Source organism: Gavialis gangeticus, unplaced genomic scaffold (assembly GCF_001723915.1).
Source record: "Gavialis gangeticus isolate Ggan-Ray unplaced genomic scaffold, GavGan_comp1, whole genome shotgun sequence".
Classification (NCBI taxonomy): domain Eukaryota; kingdom Metazoa; phylum Chordata; order Crocodylia; family Gavialidae; genus Gavialis; species Gavialis gangeticus.
The window spans coordinates 17,752,725-17,769,909 of record NW_017729008.1 but is presented as its reverse complement, the minus strand read 5'-3'; the positions used below and the strand labels follow the sequence as shown (position 1 = coordinate 17,769,909).

Genomic DNA, 17,185 nt, shown 5'->3' with positions numbered 1-17,185 from the left:
GTGCTCCGTGGTAGACCTGGAAGTGGACCAGAAATACTTCTGGTCCACTTCCTGGTCCACCACCAAGTGCACAGGGGAACCCCCACACATTCCTGTGGGACGCTCCATCTGTCTCACCATCTCAGTGTTCATGAGCCACACCTAGTACCTCAAGGTATGTAGAAAAACAACATATAAAGCTGTGTCTATGGCCAAATCATCGAATTGCTCCAAATCGATTCAGAGGCTTCCAATTCAATTCAGAGAGATTAATGGGTCTCTTGATTTGATTTGGATTCAGAGTCAGCAACCAAAGCTTTGCACAGCCCTAATAAGCAGTAGTCAGACAACAAACAGTCAAAGCGGAATCACTTGTATGCAACTGTAAGGACAAAACTGTGCCAGAAATGACTAGCATCTGTTATGATTAACGAGGTCAGGCTAAGCTGTATTCACAAGAAAATATGTCTCTAATTACTAAAAACAGGGATGCAGTGATCCCAGCAGTAAAGCTATTGAAACTTTATTCACGAACACTGGTGTGAATAAAATATTGGTTGCTCTTATGGCATTCATGAGCTTTTGATATTATTCTCTACTAATATTTGTACAAACAAGGTTTTATTTATGAGAATACACATGGGAAGTGAAAGTTTTGAGCTACTTAAGGGAACATATGTTAATATAAACAGTCTGCACAAACACTTATTACACTAACAAGTCTTAGAATCAGAGAGCATGTACATGAGATGCCTTACTGTACAGTAAAGCTAATTACTGCATAGTAAGTGTCCACATCTACACATGCAGCTGCTTACTGCACCGTAATTGGCTGTAATCGCTATTAAATTTGCTACTTGCAAATTCAAGTAGCTAGACACCTCTGGCTTTGCTCCTAGCAAGAGAATTGGTACATTCTTGTTGAAGTCCCCATCCTTAGCTGTAGGCAACACCCAATGCCCCTGGGGAGGCTTAAAAACACCCTGACACATATAGCAGGAAGAAAAAAGGGTGGAGGGTAATTGGAGCAAGCAGCATAGCCCAGAAGCATGGTAGAAAATAGGTATAGCTATGCCTAGATCATCCATGACCAGTGGCTGTCCAACCTCTTTCTCAACACCTCCAGTGATGGAGAGTCCACAGCTTCCCTAGGCAATCTATTCTACTCACTATTCTCAGAGGGAAGAAGTTTTCCTGGATATCCAATCTAAATTTATTTTGCTGTAACTTCAAGCCATTGGTCTACATCCTCCTTTCTGCAACAAGACAGAAACCTCAGCAAAGCGATACTTCTTTAAACTACAACATGAAAAAGATGTATTTTTGAAGATATGATCCTGGGATGTGCAGTTTAGATATGAATGTGGATTTGAGTATATCCAATGTTCGAATTTCTATTTGAACCAAGCTCTGTTCTTTAAAGTTCAATAGACTCAATTCCTCAAACACACAGCAGAGTCCCCCCATAACTAAATTGATTAAAATTACCTTCAGAGATTGGGTTAGGTAGCAGTTTGGTCCAGAGTACCCAGGATCACAGATGCACTGTTCTTTCAAGCAGTCGCCATGGCCTCTACAGTTTTCTAAGCAACCAGGTCCCAGATAGAAATTATCAATGGCCCACTGCATATCTGAATATTTTTGATAGAACCTAAACCTCACTGGACTAGAAACACAAGAATGAAGAAAAACAGATGCAGATAAAACAGATAGTTTTGTACAAATGAAAACAGTAGACTAAATACATATGTTTATGGATAGCATGGTAAAGGGAAAATTGGACTCTTCCCTACAGAACATATGGTAATTAACATTTTTATTATGTGATAGTAGTTCTTCTAAATGAAAGTCATAATTATGTATTATTATTTAAACAAGATTATCATTATTTTGACCAAAATGATAAGATGCATATTTCTTGCTTTCAGCTTAGAAATATTTAATTGTTTTGTAAAACAAAGAGATTTTTCACGTGAGCTCTACCACATATCTTCTCACTCAGCCCTTGACTTGCAAGGAGTTTCACTGAATACAGTGGCGTACCTATGATGCACAATTAGGCATCTTTAGAATCAGGATATTTTAAATTAATGTTTGGCAGCCTTCATAGTAATCCACTGAAACATATATATATATATCCCTTAGAACATACATACTTGATCTGGGAGATTCACTGTTGACAGAAAGCCAGAACAAAGTTATCTTCAGAGATAATTTATTTTTAAAATAAATAATTCAAAGCTTTAAAATAAAACAACCTAATTTTATGGAGAAAAGACAAGTTAATGCAGCATTTACAGATAATTTGAGTAAAACATTTCTATAAAAAGGCAAAATTCTTGTCACTAGTAGAATGTGGTCTCTAGGCAGGTTAAAATATGCAGTACAGATTCAGACTAAAAGAGAAAAACTTCCTTTTGTCATTTGTTCATTGCCAAATCTGATAAGAAAGAATAAGAAATATACAGCACAGATGGTCATATCATTCTGCTACTTTGAGTTTTTATAGAAAAATCAAGTCTCAGTTATATTCCTTTGAATGTCTAGAAGGGCATTCCCCAAGAAAGCTGGATTAAAGATAAAGTGGTGCAGCCTAGATAAGACAGAGGCATGAAATATGATCTTGATCTCTTATTTCTAGGATGGCAGGGACTAGAGTTGAAAAAAGTTAGCTACCAAGAAGGAGGAACTTGGCAATACTCTCCAGCAAACTCTTAAGAGTGGAGCTTTGAAGAAAATTCCATTCAGCCCCTTTCTGTAGGAAGAAAAGCTGATGTGATGCAAGGACTCTTCAATAGTAAGATAAGGGAAAAATGGGAGGAACTTCTGAGGACCTCTGAAGAAAATAATATGTCAGTAGTTCAGAAGCCCCGAAGGTGGTTCAAACTTGAAAACTGACTTTAAGTTTCCATGCCAATTGTTTCTCCATATCTCACTTGTTAGGATTATGAATAATACAAAAAAAAGTCCCTTTCCCCAATTGCTACCTCTGGAAAACCAATGTGGAATCTTCAATTAAGAGTGTTTTTTCTGGTGCATAAAAAGATTCAGTGTATCTAATTTTACCTTTAGTTATACCAGTATAGCTTTTGTTGTTTGCAAACACATGCAGCTAGAATTCAGTTAAAATTCTGGCAATGTTAAGAGAAAGGACATAATCTAGTTTCTCCCAGGGTCATGTTGGCCCTGCAGAGCTATTGGGGACATAAGTTAATAAACCTCTTTATTAAAATGGACAGCTGTGGGGAACTGATAGACTTTGAACAGACAAAAAGGAATTGATTTACCAGAGTTCTTAAGCATATGCTTGATTTAAAGTCCTGAAATCCTTAAAATTAGGTGAGTATTTAAGAAGGTTGCTGAACAGAGGCCAGAGTGCATGTTTAAATAAATGTATATATAATTATGATTTTCAGGCTATAATGTATATTTAAGGCTGTACCCACCATGATGATTTGCTTTTTCATACTTACTTGCCCACAAGGTTTTCAGGCAGTGGATACGTTATCCTTTTCCATCCTTTTGTTGGAAAGAAGACAGAGGGCTGTGAAACACTCCCAGAACATTTTGGATCAGCAGGTAAGCACTGAGGTACTAAATAGCTCCAACTCACACCAAAGTCAGTGGAATACTGCACGTGGACTTGGTTCTGTGCAATTTTTTCTGAAGTTTTACATCCAACAGAAATCTAAGACAGATAAAAGGAGGTAAGTAGGTATAATCCTTTCAGTCCCAGAACTTTGTGGATGGTTATGTTTTAAGAAATTTTACAGAAAGAAAGGTGACTGTAGAGTGTACTTTGAGTTACAGCACTTGCAGAACTTACATCACACTTGTCATTCTGTAGCTTTTGTTATTCCCAATATGCAAACTGGAAATTGAGTGAAAGTCATACTACGAGTCAATGGATCTCAATTTCTTGACTCCCAAGACTGGTGTTATACTCACCGTTAAGGTGTACGTCTCCATTACTGTCCCATAACAGTGCAATTTAAAACACCAATATTTTAAATGGCAGTAAATAAAGCCAATGCTTTGATTAGCTGTTACTTCGCTAATCAGTTATGACAAAATATGCAGTGCACTGGGGAGTGAATCTCCCAGCTGTATCATGTTCATACACCTGCAGCACTGGAGAAGAACCCAAGATTGTCTGTAAACTGTCAGTAATATTAAGTATTAAGTAGGAAAACGTAGGCCAGTTACTGGAGAGTGACATCATAAGCCATTCAGCAGCAGGCAGTGGTACAGATCCCCTGGCCTATATATCATTTGCTCTTCTTGAAATTTTTCCAGGAGAGAAAAACAGCAGAACAACAGGTTGTCAGAACTATGTAGAACAGTGATTTACAAACATTTTTGGCTGTATATCCCTTTACCTGCAAAATATTGCTGATTGTTCCCCCTGCAACAGATGCATTTGCATGTTCATTCCTTAGGAAGAATGGGTGTCTTTACACACGCTCTGGGGTAGGGGAAGGGGGCACTTTAATTAGAATGACTCTTGGAAGCTAATTAAAGTGCCTGCAGTGTCTTGTGTATTCAGTGCCCATGCTTCAAAATGGCAGCAGGGGCACTTTAGCTAAAGCTTGTACGATGAGCTTTAGTTGAAGTGCCCCCACTGCCATTTTGAAGCATAGGGATGCTGAATACACACGATGCTGAGGCTGCAGGAGCATGCTAGTTAGAATGTTCCAACAGACTTGATTAATGAAGTCTACTCCAGCCATGAATGATGCATGCCCTGGTGGCTGGGGGGGTACGGTGGTGGCAGGAGTGCAGCGGTGGGAACATGGCAGCAGTAAGCAGGAGCTCCTGCAGATGCCACCAGCATTGTCAGCAGAGGGGGGAAGCGACCACCTGCAGACTCTGCTGGTGGCACCTTTTTGTAGGGGGTGCACTGCCACGCTCAGGGGTGCACATGCACCCGTGTGCACCCCCTACGTGTCGCCCCTGACTTCAGCACATTCTAATTAGAGCATGGACCAGATGTCAGGGATGTGTAACGGTGCCCAATGTGGACAGTGATGTCGATATGCTGCAATGCTATCGTTTACCACGCACTGACCTGTCAGAAGCTCCACTGCCATTACTAAACTTCAGGCAAAGCAGGGGTATGTGTACCACAGTTTGAAAATGATGGAGAAGACATAGATGATAAAGCGTTTACCTTGAATTGCATAATCCAGCCTTCTGTAGGAGTTAGGTCATGGGTAACTGCATAAACTTCCCTGCCATCATGGCTACCACAGATCATAACCCCATCAGGAGATTCACAGAATCTTTCAATTGAGCAATCATCATGGAACAGCCAGTGTTCATTCACTTAAAAAATATGAAAGTTAATACTGTATTACTGAAACATCTAAATAGTATAAATTGCCAATGAAAGAATGGCTTATTTTTTCAACTGTGTACAAGTAAGTTAGTATTGTTCTCTGAAATATTTCTGAGAACTTTAGTACCCATCATTCCCATATAACTGTATTATACTTACTGTTCACAACAGCCTTTGCTACTTCTGAGCACAGACATTTTAAAATATTTTTTAATACATAAGAATTATTATTCATAGTATAAAGTCTTGTTACACTAGACCCTATAAAGGGAATATTATGGTTTTATAACATATATACCATTTAAAAAGATACATAGTATCTTTAACAAATGCACAAGTATTTCCCTTTTTTCTTAGTAACTATAAAACACAACAATTTAACCACCTTAGGAACTATTTTAAACACCTCTGTTTGAAAATGTCCATGAAATACGAAGCAAATTTCCAGGGCAGGAAATTATTTTAGAATAATAACTTGGACGAGGGAGTGAAGTGTACTCTGTCCAAGTTTGCAGATGATACAAAACTGTGGGGAGAAGTGGACACACCGGAGGGCAGGGAACAACTGCAGGCAGACCTGGACAGGTTGGACAAATGGGCAGAAAACAATAGAATGCAATTTAACAAGGAGAAATGCAAAGTGCTGCACCTAGGGAGGAAAAATGTCCAGCACACCTACTGCCTAGGAAATGACCTGCTCAGCAGCACGGAAGCAGAAAGGGATCTCGGAGTCCTAGTGGACTCCAAGATGAACATCAGTCATTAGTCTGACGAAGCCATCAGCAAAGCTAACTGCGCTTTATCATGTAACAGCAGATGCATGACAAACAGAACCAAGGAGGTGATACTTCCCCTCTATCGGGCAATGGTCAGACTGCAGTTGGAGTACTGCATCCAGTTTTGGGCGCTACACTTTAAGAGGGATGTGGACAACCTTGAGAAGGTTCAGAGGAGGGCCACTCATATGGTTAAGGGCTTGCAGACCAAGCCCTACGAGGAGAGACTAGGGCGCCTGGACCTCTTCAGCCTCTGCAAGAGAAGGTTGAGAGGCGACCTTGTGGCTGCCTATAAATTCATCATGGGGGCGCAGAAGGGAATTGGTGAGGCTCTACTCACCAAGGCGCCCCTGGGAGTTACAAGAAATAATGGCCATAAGCTAGCAGAGAGCAGGTTTAGACTGGACATTAGGAAGAACTTCTTCAGTTAAGAGTGTCCAAAATCTGGAATGGGCTCCCAAGGGAGGTGGTGCTCTTCTCTACCCTGGGGGTCTTCAAGAGGAGGTTAGACAGGCATCTGGCTGGGGTCATCTGAACCCAGCACACTTTCCTGCCTATGCAGGGGGTCAGACTCGATGATCTATTGAGGTCTCTTCCGACCCTATCTATGAATCTATGAAAATCTGTATTTTTCTCCATATTTACTCTTTCCTTTCATGCACAGTTAGTAGCTTTAAAAGTAAGTTCCTACATTTGGTTGTACAAAAATATTACAAAAGTATAATACACAGACTGTCTCTGGTATCCTTTGCAGTGAGATCAGCAAGCTCAGGTTTAGAAGCAGCTCTGCTAACTTCATGCTCTTTGATTCTGATCTGTATCAAACTTTTACCTGTAGTTTTGTCTTCCATAAACATATCAAAAGCAATCCTTCCTGTGGGGCCAGCATCTGCTGGGGAACGTTCATGCTGTGGCAATGGAGCACTGCTAAAAGTGTCTAACATCACCGTCCTCTGATCTGCTGAGCCAGATATCAGCACGTTGTCAATAGCCCAGTCATTCTGATCCAAACCATCGTGTTTTGGTTGCCACCAGCGGAAACGGGTCCCAATCACTTTGGCATCATGGGGAAGAAGAATGTTCACAAAGCTGAAATACAATCATTAAAAGAAGTCATGTGGGAGGCAGGTCTTTATCCCTTGGATTGTGAAAGGAAAAATAAAATGAAGTTGAAAATAGGCACCTGACTAGGACCAGCTGCTTTGACAAAGTCCATCCCCACCACCTGTTGGTGTGAAGGGGAAAATCTTAACCTAGTTCCCTGTACTGAGGATGTCCCTACCACAGAGAAATCCTCAGTGGCATGGAACATTCATGACTGTTCCTACACATCTTCCTCTCTCACAAGGGGTGTGATAGGTACAGGGAGAAATAAGAGGGAAGAACAACTGCTGTGTTGCTGAACTGTCCTTCTGAGGACCACTACCAGTGGCACCCATTTCTTTTCTAGATTGCACAGAAGTGAGTTCCACTCTCAGTGACCAGTTACTTTCTCACTGGCTTCAACAATAATGTTGTGCTTATGTCATTCAGAAACCATCTTATAAGTAAATATTAAAATCCAAGAAAAGATTTTATAAGTCAAAGTGAAATTTCTGATGAGCATAGTTTTACTTTAATATTTACTAGTGAAATACAGCCATGAATTTGCCAGTTAAACTGGTTGACACAGACTCCAGTTGGTGTTAAACTAACCAGCTTTAAGTCCAACATTTATGCACATGCTAACTTATACCTACATTTCACACTGAGCATGTGTAAAATATGTCCAAAAATGCCTGCATTGATGCTGGGCTATTTTAAGGGGCTAGAGATTTAAAATCTTCTTACTTCCAAGCAATACTTTTAAAAGTCAGGACAGACTTTGAAAAATCCAAGTGTGCTAGTTAGAAGAAGAATATATTCCTTTGTATTATTAATGCGTGTTAGCAAAAGAATATATTTACAGACCCAGGTTTGCTGAACTGGTCATAGAAGATTTCCATTAAGAGGTTCCAGGTAATTCCTCCATTCACAGAGTACTCAAGCAGAACTCCTTGGTTCCGATTGTTAGGAGTTATCAGGCATCCATACATGAAATAAAACTGGATGAATTCTGCATTAGTGAGGTTCAAATCCATTGTAACTAACAAACGACTACAAGCCTGAAAAAGGAAAAAAAAACCCATTAGTGTGGCATGGGAGTGAACATAACTGCTAGGACTGTGATGCTTTTCAACTACTTCCTGCAAACTCAACTAAAGATTTCATTTTTCAGTTGTTTTATTGAAGGCCCAACCCCCTTAAGAAGAAGGCTTACAAGTCTGAAACAAAATAATAATTTTCTTTTTTAAAATGTAAATGATTATTTACAATTTTGGAATTAGCAATTTTGCAAAACAATGGCATATGCTATATTCCATTCTGTCGGTATTTATTTTACCTTTGGAAGGGATAAAAAAAAGATATGTAATTTTGTGACAACAGTTTTGCAACTGCAAACAATTTGCCTGTTTAATTATTGTTACAATCAGATGCAGGTGCTGTTCTAAACATACCCACAATAGACTTCAAAATAACTGTGTTCATATATTACTAAAATACTGTGAATATATATGTACCTGTAGTGAGCCAGAAGTAGTACTGAATTCAGATCCCCTACACAAATTATCTTTGGCAGCAGTACAAAGAGTTTCTATGAGCAAGCCTTTTTGGAACGAGTAGGTATATTCATATATACATAGTCTCTCCCTTGCTCTATAGTCTGCATCCCAGATGGCTTCTCCTTTCAGAGGATCTGTACATTGAGCCCTCCTTGTGTAGGAGATGGTATGTCCAGGAGAAGGGGTATCAATTCTCTTCATTGTTTTTTGAGAGGCACCAATACTGTCTGCCAGTGTTTGACCCCAAACGAGGAAGTAAACGTAAATTTAACATTTATTTCCTATACTTAATTTCTATGTAGTTTTTAAAATCAATCCCATTATTAAAGTTAACAGGCAAGAGATAACCACAAAGTAAAACACTAACCCCACTGAAATGAAGAGCCATTCCAGAGGCCACGGCTCCACAGACTGTGCTCAATTTCCCCCCATTTACTGTTAGCCAGTTCTGATTAGATGGAGCTCGGTTGAAGTTATCTTTAAGTTGTGTTGGAAGGAATGTCTCAGACTCATCACAGTAGAGCCCACCCCAGTGTTCATCGCAGCTGCAGAGGAAAACAATACAAAAAGTGAACACAATTAGAAAGGTTTTCTGCACAAAGACTTAATCAATATTATTTTATTCCAGACGAGGCCATTTGTCTTGCATGGCATGGATTCACACAGATGCCTCTTTCAGAAGTTGCTGTTAAACAAGATATAATTAAACAATATAAAGTCCCACAAGTAAGTGGTTTTCATTCAAGCTGATAACACGCCAAGTACAGAGTAGTACACTCCTATCACAGAGGCTTATCAGTCAAAGAAACTGTATTTTGATAGATAAATCTAATTAAGATAACAAGCCAACCTAAGCAAGCACATTGCCTTTTAGTGCTTTAAGCAGGGAGGAAAATACAGAAATATGTGTGTTGCATAATCACAATATAATTATGCATCTAGGGGCAATTTCAGCTGTCTTTTGTGATGGGAAAGAGCCAAACATTCAGTAGAATGGGTACTGTGCTGCTGCAGAATGGGTACTATTCTATCTCACTCTGGAGCTCCATGGGTACCACTACTGGCACAACAGAGATCCATTTGGAAAATGAGTATGGCACTAGGCCACAGAATCTACATGAATGCTGAGGTTAGCATGGCAACTACAAGGTGTCCGCTGGACAAGATTATGTCCTCCTACTCAGAAGAGAGCCAACATCCAGCCCTGGATGCTAGGAACAGGAATAACCTGTGATGAAAAGAGAACTGGAATGAAAGCCCCATGTAAAAGACAAAGGAGACCTGGGACTGTTTTCTCTCCACCCCTAGATGGAGAGTAACTGGGTGCCAGTTACTTTAGAAAGGACAGTAACCTACCCCAGCTAATGAGGTTCTGAGAGGGTATCTATTTCCATCACCCAGCCTAGAGGACAGAACAGTTTGTCTACAGCTCCTGGGAGCTGGGGAAAGCACTGTGCTGTCCCTTTCCCTATCCTTTCCCAGGGGCAGCACCATTCCAGACTATATCACCTGAAGGACAAATCTAGCCATCAAAGTCTGAAGTGATGCATTCTCTAATGTGCCCACCCACCCTTGTCTTAGCATTTTATTTCTCAAGTGATGTTATGCCTCTTACTGTTTCAAAAAAGAAATATGCTTCCAAGTCATATTTCTTTTTTGAAACAGTAAGAGGCATAACATCATAACCTTGATGTTACATCATAACCTTGAACATCATAACATCATAACCTTGAAATTACAGTATCCACCTCAGGAAAAGAGCTATACTTACACACAGTTGCCTTGTGTGCACCTCCCATGGCCACTGCACATATCTATACAGCCATCTCCAATGTAGACATTGTCTATAGCCCACGTTTGCTGCTTGTCAAATGGAGCTGGCTGGTGCCAGCGGAAACGAGTTGCTTGAGACCTTTGGGAAAGAAAGGGAAAGGAGAAGATAGGATTTCCACTTGTGCTAAACTTTATTTCAATGGAAAGGAAACCTAATTGTGTCTGTTCCTCCAGACTTCATCTGTACGTGAAAGGAGGATTGATTTCTTCATTGAATAAACCCAAGCTGAATCAACAGAATTACAGAGCCCCATGCAAAACAAATTATACAGCATGTAGCCAAGACTGGGGACAAGGGAGCTGGTTTCATGGTGGGGAGATGGGAATAGGAATGTGTCCATGTGCATTTGTGGGGAGACAGAGAAATTAGGCCTGATCCATCTACCACTGAGACCAATAGGGATTATCTCATTAAGTTCAGGGAGCATTAGATCACACCTGTGATCCTGAAAATGTGCGCCTCCTGAGGCTGGGGGGGCACAGTGACCACCCGCAGTAGCATTGGTGTTGGCGGAAGGGGCATGGTGAGGACTGCATGCAGGCAGCTGTAGTGACATTGGTGGCAAGGGCAGGCTGAGCAAGGACTGCCCACAGGCAGCTGTGGTGATCTCAGTAGTGAGGGCAGGCTGAGTGGGGACCGCCTGCAGGAAGCGACACAGGCGTTAGTGGCAGCCAGTTTTAGTGGAGGCGCATGCCCCCCTATGCATCACCTATGCCTGTGATTTATGCAGATCTCCTAGTAAGTGGGGCAAAATGCTGTATGTGTGATACAAGTTGGCCAGAATGTCAATAAACGGGCAAGTGATTTTTCGCTATTTCAGGGGTTCGCTGATGGATGGGGACAATTTTTGCCTTTGCAGTATAGGGGGCAATTCTGGTCTAACCTGGCACTCAGGGCAGATGCCCCTTTCACCCTCCCCTAGTTAAGCTACTGACTAGATGAGACAAACCCAAGGTACAAGCATTCTTGAACTATCAGGGTGTCTAGACCTGGAACCATATTTTAAAACTGACTTATCTCTAAGGGCTCGCTTGGCTATAAACTTCTTCCTTAAATATCCCACTCTTGCTACGCTTGGTTCAGCTCCAATGGCAGTGGCAGTGCTGGGAGTGCTTGCATAACCCCGCTACTATCAGCTGTTAGTGTTTTACCCACTATATCACTTCCCCTAAAATGGACAACGATTAGATGGTGCAGTAGTTAAGACTTCAGCTATTGGCTTACATGCTTAGTAGCCGGCTTCCAAAGTAGCAATGATACAAAATATTAAGAAAGCTAAGTGTAAGGTGAAATTCTGGATACAGGGAAGTCAATGACAGTTTTACCATTAACTTCAGTGGAGACAGGATTTGATACTATGCAGATAAGGAGTTGACTGAAAACAAATTTAACAGAATGCAGATAAAAATGGAGTTACTTTAATTGTACAGTTTTAAATTAAATCTTGCACATTTTATTGTATTTAAACTCTAGGTGGCAGCATTGAGCTTTATGCTGCTTGCTTACTTTGAGCACAAAAATAATGACCAATTTAAAACTAACCAAATACACAAATAACTTTCTGGTAGAGCCAATGTTTTATTTCATGTTATCAGATGTATTCATTTCTTAGTAAGCATTTTACTAAGTCTGGATGTAATTTTTGAGATGGCTGGACTATCTGATTTAGATTTAACATGAGCTTTTCTTAAAGAAACCCACACAGCTCATCAATGTAGAAAGATCTGTCTGTCTGCCTGTCTATGTAAATTTTGAGGAAGAACTTGTGAAGGAAAAATAAGCACTAAATCTCACAGTATCTACCTTCAGGTTTGGCAACTTCACTGACAATTTATAGAGCTTATTAAATCGGTGAGGCTCCTGGATGAAGTTTTATATTGTGATTTACATTTTAGAATACATTTAGACTAAGATATATGAGTTAACTATTTTCTGCCTTATACAGACTCCAAGTTATATAGCACTCTGGGATGTATAAACCCCAGAAAACTATGCAAGGAGGCTGCACACCAGGAACACTATTAGGTCAACAGGCAGGCATGCTGCACAAACCGCACACATCTTCCTTTCCCTGGTTGACAAATTCCAGTCAAAGAGAGTTCAGTTTAGGGCGCACTGCCATTCATGACTTCATCTTGAGATTCCCTTTAGCTCTTAAATGTTACAAGCTTTAAATACATGCCCCAGTAGTCTTTCCTGCCTAGTGGAGGGGGGCTGGACCTGATAATGTTGTGAGGTCTCTTCCAGCCCCTTACAATCTATGAGTCTATGAATCTATGAAACAAAGTAAAAACATGGCTCAGATTTCAGAGAAAACATATGTTAATCCACACGAAAGTCTAACTCAATGAGAGGAGGCCAATACAGACATTAAAACTTACAAATAAGGTTACCCAATGTAAGCATCATTGCTGTGAGCCATCTCATAATCATAATGACTCTTATGAAAAGGGACCAGATACCTTAGACAATTAGAATGGAAGATGGGGATATTCAGTTCTAGTTTATACAGTTCTCATCCAGATCAGATTCAAGGGAAATCAGTGTGTGCTCCCGATACCTGGTAAACAAGTCACAGGGCCCAGTCACAGAAACTGCAGATAGTACCAACTGGCAATCTTCACAGCACTCTCACCAGACAGGCTTGAGGCATGTCTGCTGTTGAGACTCCTAGACATATTTCATTGGCTTTCAAATAGAACAGGCACCATTTCCTGAGCTGCATCAGGACAGACCTCAGTACAGACTGAAAAACCCATGTGAGAAGCTGAGTAAATCCTTGGGCAGATAGCCCAGGCTAAGCTGCATGCTGCTACATCTGCACTGCTATTAGTGCCTGAGCTTCTTAATATAAAGCAGGGGAGTCAACAACATAGGGCCTACAGATTGGAGAGTGTAAGTTTACACCATGAATGGTATAAAATGGGGCCTGAACTATTTAATTGCCCTTTGGTGGGTGAGGTGAAAGGTGGAGTTGTATTTGGATGCTTGAGCTAAAATAGCTGCTGCTATTTGTATAACCCCCACCCCAGGGTTGGTGCCCCGATTCCCTTCCTTCCTCATGCTGCTGGTCAAAAGTCAATCATATTGTGAGGCAATTCATCCTGACCATCTTGTGCTACCTTTTCAAATAGAGAACTTTAGTGCTGTCAGTACAGAATGATACTTTGCACAGCATGAAACTCAAACCCAAAGTGAAAAACATTTTTTTTCTTTAAAAACAATGTACTAAAAGGAAATGAAGGTGATAATGGGCCAGTATATGAAAGAATAGATGTGAAGAGTATAAGGGATTCACAGAAAAACAAGAAGCATAAAAATGATACTTAAAACCAAAAATTCACAGCCAATATCAGCAAATACAGGAAGGAGGTGGGGAGCTAGACAATAGAATTAACCAGCAACCTCCAAAAACAACCAGAAATTAATTAGGGTAACGATAACAGTTGCAGTTATAAAATTTTCTGCCTGGAGGTACTGAGAAAAGTCAAAATGGCTCTTTTTAAATCATGGCTTTACATTATCCTCTAAAAGTCAGAATGCACTTAGCTTCCCTGTGGGTATGCTGAAAGCACAAGAAACCTCATGGCCTCTTATGTTTATTAAGTTGGACACAAGTGCATTCTCTGGGTTTTCCAGACTGTAGGCCACTCCACTCTAGTGCACACTAGAGAAAAGATCCCCCTAAGAGGATGGATAGGAGTCTGAATCCAGGCTCCATCTGATCCTCTGCACTTGCCAGCAGATCTCTCTGGGCACAGGACAGGGCGTGTGCTACACTCACTGATGGGGTGTAACCAAGGACATGTTCCCAGGAGGATCAGGGAACTCAGAGTAATGTTGCCTCACTAAATTGTTCTCTTTTTCCCAGGTTGGACCACTCCCACATACACACAAAATGGATAAATCGATGGATAGAGAGGACAGATGGGGATATGGTAGAGCAGATAGTCAACTGTCTTCAACACTCCCCTTTTTTAAATAACTGATAAATCAACACAGTAATTTTGCATTACAAACTCAAAACTTAATAGCATTTTCATTTCTTCGTTTGTATAACTACTCTATATACAACCAGTACACAAACAGCAATTTTTTTTTGCTCAGGTACTTATGCATTTAGATTTCTCTATATAAAAATGTGTTTACCTTGTATAGGGAGGTAGAGGTAACGTAATCCTGGTCCATTTGTTGAAAGTGTCTGATACCAGAATCCTTTGGAGATGGTACTTGTTGCATTCTACATTAGTGGGAAGACAGTCTTTCAACATGGGGTGCCATGTTAATCCAAGATCCACAGAATATTCCAGCTCAATAGCTAAAAATTGGAAGAAAATAAAGTAGTTAATAAAGAAATAGGTATGCTTCCGTAAGTATGTTGTAGCAAACTGGTGACCACTGAAGACCTCATTGGTCTCATTGCGCTGCACTATCTGGACCATTCAAGTTTACAGTAGCAGCAAGGGTAGTTTCCAGACCGTATTAAACTTAGCAGTCAGGCCTGCCCCTGACTCTGAAGATAATTCATTTGATGACAGTACTTATTGAGCAATTCTGTTTCTGTCCAGTGGAAAACAGGAGTGCATGTACCCATGAGTTAAATCATTACAGTTTCTCATATAAAATATATATATTCAGTTTAATTTTTCAGCTAGGTTGTCTTCAGTTACATATTTCAATATCATTACCTAGCTGTATTAAATCCATGAATACATTCAAATATAATGAAAATCAGCAATTAAAATTATTTGAAGTTTATGACTTACAAACTTTTCTTACAAAAGCAAGTAAAACATTGCTAAAAATGTCTATGCATTTCTTCATATTGGCTACATGAAGTTGAAGTGACAATAGACACAGAACTGAAACTTAAAACTAAAGTTCCAGCTGCCAAGATTTCCAGGTGAATTGCAAACAGAAAGGTGGTTACAGTTATAATGGTGGTAAATTTGCTTTTTGATGACAATGGGCCCATTTCTGTTCCCCCTCCTCATGAGTAACAAATCACCTAATAGGTCCCACTGGATGCCTGAACTCAGAAATAGGAATTATATAAATACATGGAGACAAGTGAGTACCCACAATGACAAACACTTTTTAAAAACTGAATTTTCTTCACTAAAAGGGATCCTTCCTCTATCATGACTGGAAGCAGTTTCCTGCCTAATTGAATAATGAGTTCAAATAAATGTTAAGTGTAATAGACAAAGCAAAAAAGAAGGAAATGTTTTCTTGTCAAGATATAACTAAGCTGTCAAAGTACTCTTACACTTAACAGAAATGACACTTAAGAGATGCTTTAGTAGCTTAAATGCCAAATGAAAAGTAATTATTATGCATGGGGCAGTTGTTAATTTCTAGACTTAAATATCTTGGTTCCAGAGGCTTCAAATAAAAAAATCAGTTAATCTACTTTAGGGATTTGCTGAAACACAATTTCCACTTTTCATGCAGAATCCAATGGAATTGCCTGGAGCTGACTGTGTATGTATGTGTATGTGAGTGTATATTTCATGCAACCCCCAGCCCCACTTCAAAGCCAAACACTTTCCTCCAAATTCTAATTTAAAATAATGCTATTTAAGTTGCAAATTCAAGCACTTATACGTTAGGAAATGCAGGTATTACCTTAATTCTTCCCCATGATTATGCATTATGATATAGTCATTAATTACAAAGTCATATTATTTTTTCCCACAGATTCTACTACTCATTCAGTGCTCTAAACTGAGATCTAAGATGCGCAGAAACCCAAGTCCAAATTCTGATGTCACTTTGCCCCGGTATAACTTAGAAATAACTTATACTGATATGCACCTAATATAAATAAATTCAGAATCAAGAGCAAAGGGTTTTGTAAGCCCATTATGTGAAATCATGAAAATATGCTTGTTTTCAGCATCATACCATATTTATTCACTCACCTTTCCCCCCAAAATTTAGCCTTCTGGCAGGGAAGCTAATTTTCTATCCAGAATAGAAACATGGAGCTGCTGCAAAATGGCTACTGCTTCTTTTCTTTCTCTTCTCTTCAGCAGTTGCATGGAGAAATGCATGGAGTAGAGCAGAGGCACATACAGGGCAGGGCAGTGATACAGTTGCACCAGGGTTTGATTTCTCCTCCAAGCTAAGTTTAAAAACAGCTGCCTGGCAGCAATAGTGGCATTTCTTTTCAGGCAGGGCTGAGAGAGTCAATTGACTTCATGGCTCTTTATAATCTGTTTGATTGCTTCTAATCATTCCATAGGTGTTAAGAAACCCCTCTTACTTTTAGCAATTTTTATGTTCCACTAATCAAGCCATCCTTTCTTTGGCAACGTTGCTGTCTGTTAGTCTCTCCTGGTGTCTCTTCTCTTATTTCACAGCCCTGTAGACTTGTTTTAGCTCATTTAAAAATCCTAGGTCCACCCATGTAGTCTAGTCTTCAGTAGCAGCTATAGTGTGATGGCCAAAACCAAAGAAATTAATAAGCAATAAATATGTGCTTCTTGGAGGCATTTGGAACTTTTGTCTAATATGCAGCTTGTATTTTTGTAACCCGCAAATGTAACTTGTAACTGTTTGTGGAACTGACTAGGCCTCAAAGACAAAGCTCTAGCTGTGAAATTAGCTGACC

The 17,185-nt window shown here is 39.9% G+C and overlaps 1 protein-coding gene across 1 annotated transcript in view; it reads right to left on the bottom strand.

Annotated features, from left to right (window-relative positions):
* RELN (reelin) overlaps nucleotides 1–17,185 on the bottom strand; it is a gene marked incomplete at its 5' end in the record, with an annotated part of 668,605 nt that overhangs the window by 43,545 nt on the left and 607,875 nt on the right. Inside the window, 8 exons of the mRNA XM_019509331.1 lie at nucleotides 1,468–1,645; nucleotides 3,453–3,667; nucleotides 5,150–5,304; nucleotides 6,926–7,182; nucleotides 8,044–8,237; nucleotides 9,103–9,280; nucleotides 10,507–10,647; nucleotides 14,719–14,887. Coding sequence (XP_019364876.1) covers nucleotides 1,468–1,645; nucleotides 3,453–3,667; nucleotides 5,150–5,304; nucleotides 6,926–7,182; nucleotides 8,044–8,237; nucleotides 9,103–9,280; nucleotides 10,507–10,647; nucleotides 14,719–14,887 — 1,487 coding nt within the window. The remainder of the gene's footprint in view (nucleotides 1–1,467; nucleotides 1,646–3,452; nucleotides 3,668–5,149; nucleotides 5,305–6,925; nucleotides 7,183–8,043; nucleotides 8,238–9,102; nucleotides 9,281–10,506; nucleotides 10,648–14,718; nucleotides 14,888–17,185) is intronic.